Here is a 4,790-nt window from a genome sequence, read left to right on the forward strand (position 1 = left end):
GCAATGCGGCGACTCGAACCTGTGTTCTGATGAATTCCAGACGGTAAATCCCTAAATGAATCGGCCACGATGGTGCAAAAGCCGATCAACCAGGAACTTACTGAATTCACTGGGAGTTTATTATTACATACATAAGAGTGTGGTCGGGTTGACTGTAAGACCTTGGTTGGGCTCTGGTTTGGGGCCTCCAGTACCTTCAAGAATCTTAAAGGCTCTATCTTGAACCTGAGGTTCCAAAATAGGTTAAATACTGACAGTGGTTCGTGATATTTATTTCACACATGTGAGGAAATATTTTTGGTTTTTCTTTATATCTTGTATTGCTTTCTGTTCTAGTTGCATTTCTTCAATCTGATATGATTGCTTCAGTCTCTGCTCTATTTCTTCAATCTCCCTGTATAAATTATTCCTTCTTTGTAGGGATAATCGCATCTGATTAAGCATTTCCGTGATTTTTTTTCATTCTTTTGCATTGTCGTCTGCGTTCTCTTTCTACGTTGGTCCTCTTTCTGGCTTTCCGCAAAGGAACATGTTTCAGACAGACTTTATATGCGTTAGAAGTCAGTTGTTCTATTCCTTGTGTGGGATTTTTATTACTTAGAACAGTTTCCCATTGAATGTTTGTAAGTTCCCTGTATTTTTTCCCGTCTATCCCTTTATTATTAATATTTAATTTATTGAATAACCCCTCTCGCTTGATTATTTGTTTAGGCCTATTACGAGTATTGAAGTCAGTTTGCACTTCAATATGATCTGAGTAAGTGGTATCTATGATTGTAATATCCCGGATTAAGTCGTCATTGTTAGTGAAGATCAGATTTAGAATATTTTCGTTGCTAGTCGGCTCCGTTATCTGTTGGTGAGTGAAAATTTGTCCCAGAATCTAAGTAGTTATCTGACCTGCAGTAGGTTATATCCAGATGCATTTCCTGGTATAATATTATTGTTTGCAATTCTCCATTTTAGACCGGGCAGGTTGAAGTTTCCTAGGAAAATAATATCAGGTATTGAGTTTGCCAGATTATTGATGCTATTCTCTATTTTTGTTTATCTGTTCTGTGAATTCCTAAACCGTTGCATCTGGTGGTTTGTATATTAGAATAATAACAAAGTTTATTTTATCCATGTTTGCTTATTACATAATAAGTATTTATTACTAATTACATTGCATAAGTAATGTTGTACTTCTACCACAATTGTAGAGTTAAGGAGCTTCGAGCATACAAGGTTCTCTCTAATATGCAAACCTACTCCACATGTAATCTGTTTACTCTATAACATCTATATTGCTTATATTCTGGTATTCAGATTCCGCTGTCCAAGAATTCCTTGCATAGGTTTCCGTGAAAGCTTCAAATACTGCATTTACTCCTTTGAGGAGGCCATTTATGAAGGGTTCTTTGCTTTTTACCTTTGTTTTTATTCCTTGTATGTTGGAGAAGATGAATGAGGTTACTGTAGTTGGTGTATTTTGACTGGAAGGTTTTTCAGGCAGGTTCGCTATGCGTGATGAGCATTTCGGATTTATTCTGTTCAGTACTACATACTGGACTGCTGTCCAGTACTGTCCATTAACTTTATCAGTGTTTCGTGTATCTGTTTATTCAGTCTCATATTGAAAGATTTCGTTTAGTTTGGTGACATTCATCGGTCGGGCTGAACGTTAAGGCTACTGTGTTATCGGCTCTCTAGGTATGATGTTCTTCAAGGACTTAAGTTGCTTGGCTGCTTCTTTGTATGTGACAGTAAGCGCTGTCTTACTATGAAATTTGGCAACTAGATTGCTTTTCTTACTACCGATATTAAGAAAATAATTAGAAACACATAAAACTTTCACTTTAAGATCAATAACGCCATTAATGTGATCATATTTAACAAAATATATATTAAAAGAACGCTTCCTCCTCATGTATACAAATATATATATGAATAGATATATATTCATACATTCTGTTACATAAATGAATACGATGGTATCCATTGAGAATTGGTGTAGATTGGTGTGACGCCATACAGGTAGTGTCGAGGGCCAGAGACCGCAACCTCATCATCGTCGGTACGGAAACCCTTTGAAATGTAACAAAAACTGTGGCGGTCTGGTATGTATGCTACCCAAGGTCGTCAACTGGTAGCCCCGTGTTGGGGGCTGGGGGATCACGCCCCGGTATATAAGGCGGGTCCCAATACCACCTTGGCACAACACCATCCTCCTCCATCCGCTATGGTACGTCTCCCTTGGAGGTTCTAGTCTGGGTAGCACAGGGCATACTCAACAGAGCAACGTTGCTAACTTGGCCCTTACTTAATTCTACCTTGTTGAACTGCTTGTTTGTGAAGGAGTTTATTACTAAGTGTTTAACTCTTCCTCAGACGTTGCTGGTGATCACCGCGGCCGCTGCCCTTCTGGTGGGCTCCTGCAAAGCTGGTGGAGCCTACTACAGTGCCCGGTCTCTAGGAGGGTTCTCCGGTGGACAAGTCGGTGGCTTCGGAGGTGGCTTGTCCTCCGGCGGTCTTGGAGGCTTCGGCGGTGGCTTGTCCTCCGGCGGTCTTGGGGGCTTCGGAGGTGGCTTGTCCTCCGGCGGTCATGGGGGCTTCGGAGGTGGCTTGTCCTCCGGCGGTCTTGGGGGCTTCGGAGGTGGCTTGTCCTCCGGCGGCTTTGGCGGAGGATTCTCCGGCTTGGGTCATGGTATCAAGGTTTCTCCCGGCATCGGGGGACTCGTTAAGTCGTCTACCAGCCTTGGCTTGGGTCACGGAGGCTCCTTGGGAGGTATTGGAGGTTACAGCTCCATCGGTGGCCACGGAGGATCCTTGGGAGGTATTGGTGGTTCCTTGGGAGGAATTGGTGGTTCTCTAGGTGGCCACGGAGGTTCCTTGGGAGGTATTGGAGGTTCCATCAAAGGCCACGGTGGTTCCTTGGGAGGAATTGGCGGTTCCTTGGGAGGTATTGGAGGTTCCATCAAAGGTCACGGTGGTTCCTTGGGAGGAATTGGTGGTTCCTTGGGAGGTATTGGAGGTTCCATCAAAGGTCACGGTGGTTCCTTGGGAGGAATTGGTGGTTCCTTGGGAGGTATTGGTGGTTCCTTGGGAGGTATTGGAGGTTCCATCAAAGGCCACGGAGGTTCCTTGGGAGGAATTGGCGGTTCTCTCGGTGGCCACGGAGGTTCCTTCGGTGGAATTGGAGGTTCTCTTGGTGGCCATGGAGGTTCCTTCGGAGGTATTGGAGGTTCCATCAAAAGCCACGGTGGTTCCTTTGGAGGCCACGGTGTGCGTGGTGGCCTCTATGGTTGAGAAAATAATAAATCTGAGAGGTAATTACACATAAGAATCTGATTGTGAATATTCTGATTAGTCACCAAAAGTATTAATAAAACTTAAAATATTTTGCAAAATATTATCTGTTATTATACCTAATATTTACATTTTTTATGTGTACTGTGACGGTAACGCGTTGGTGTTCGGCTGTTTCAAAAGCTAGGGGTATGGCCTCGTCACATAAAGAAACAAAAAGAGAAAATATGGAACTTTCGTCTGTGGTAAGGTAATGGGAAGACACACAAAACACAAGTAAATTTAACAATGAAATTTTAATTACGTTAGAAAAGCAAAACATGAATAAAATGGACATAAAATTGTAACATAAATCAATCAAACAAAATAATAAGAATAATCACTGGCAAAATGAAAAGTTACATTAATACAAGTGAATAATATCAAAGTGAATAATATACAAGGAGATATATGGTTGCAGGAATATTGGCTTTAAGCTGCCACCTCTCTTAGTACACGTAAGCCAGGGCTTAGTCTACTAATGAGATGTGTTAACTTGTGGAAAGCACGGGATATTCTGAGGGCTGTAGGTCGTGGTGGCCTCAGACATCAGGTAGTGTGGCGGGTGGAGGGAGCAGGTGCAATGTACACCAGCCAATCAGCGACGTGCAGGCGACGAACAGGTAGTTCGCTGGTTTAAGTGGCGGAGGTGGAGCAGGTGTTCCTGGTGCTGAATACGTTTACTCTCTGGCAAACCTTGGTGTTGTACTTGTTGGATATAGCATCTATATTAGTTGTTATTGTTGTTATTAGTTGTATAGGGACGTACTTAGGAGGGAAGAGCAGGCTCAATCTCTCTTGAAGGAGATTATCGTCACAGTACAAATACACAGCTTTATCTAGTAACTCCTTAACAGTGCTATAAAATCAGTTGATATCAGTGGTGTGTCATCTACTACATCAGAGGAATCAATTCCTTACTATTACTTTATTCATTATAAATTCAATAAATTATTTTTGACTAAGGCCATGTATTCGTTCTTTACAAAGATGCAGACTTTACAAAGGTGCAGACTTTACAAAGGTGCAGACTTTACAAAGGTGCAGACTTTACAAAGGTGCAGACTTTACAAAGGTGCAGTAACCCTTTTGGTTACTGTTGTTGATGGTATACATTGTGTAGGTTGAAAGGGAGTTCACATTTCCAGGGCGTTGTGCTATTCTGGTTTCCAAAAGCCCTATGATATCGAAGTGATGGGTTAATAGTTGATTAATTCTACAAGAAATGTTTCTTACCTGTTGTTCAGTGATCTTATATGATAACAGAAGGTACCGGGCTTCAGGAGGAGTGCATTGGAAAGATTGTTCATCAAAAATGTTATCAGGACTACAGTAGTGCTGAACAAACGTCTGGAAAATAAAGCATGAAGCTTACATTGAAACAAAAGAATATAATATAATAGATATGTAGAATATTAAATTTATATCAAAGCTTTCCTGGAAACCTAATCTAATCTTACCTA

At 41.5% G+C, this 4,790-nt stretch overlaps 1 protein-coding gene across 1 annotated transcript; it reads left to right on the forward strand.

The window, feature by feature from the left end:
- The first annotated feature begins 2,202 nt into the window (after positions 1-2,202).
- Positions 2,203-3,389, forward strand: LOC123753129 (uncharacterized). The gene is made up of 2 exons (XM_069305899.1): positions 2,203-2,224; positions 2,371-3,389. The coding sequence occupies exons 1-2, from the start codon at positions 2,222-2,224 to the stop codon at positions 3,286-3,288; spliced, it is 921 nt and encodes a 306-aa protein (XP_069162000.1). The 5' UTR covers positions 2,203-2,221; the 3' UTR covers positions 3,289-3,389.
- Positions 3,390-4,790: the final 1,401 nt, after the last annotated feature.

The sequence above is a fragment of the Procambarus clarkii genome, chromosome 6 (assembly GCF_040958095.1).
Source record: "Procambarus clarkii isolate CNS0578487 chromosome 6, FALCON_Pclarkii_2.0, whole genome shotgun sequence".
Lineage (NCBI taxonomy): Eukaryota > Metazoa > Arthropoda > Malacostraca > Decapoda > Cambaridae > Procambarus > Procambarus clarkii.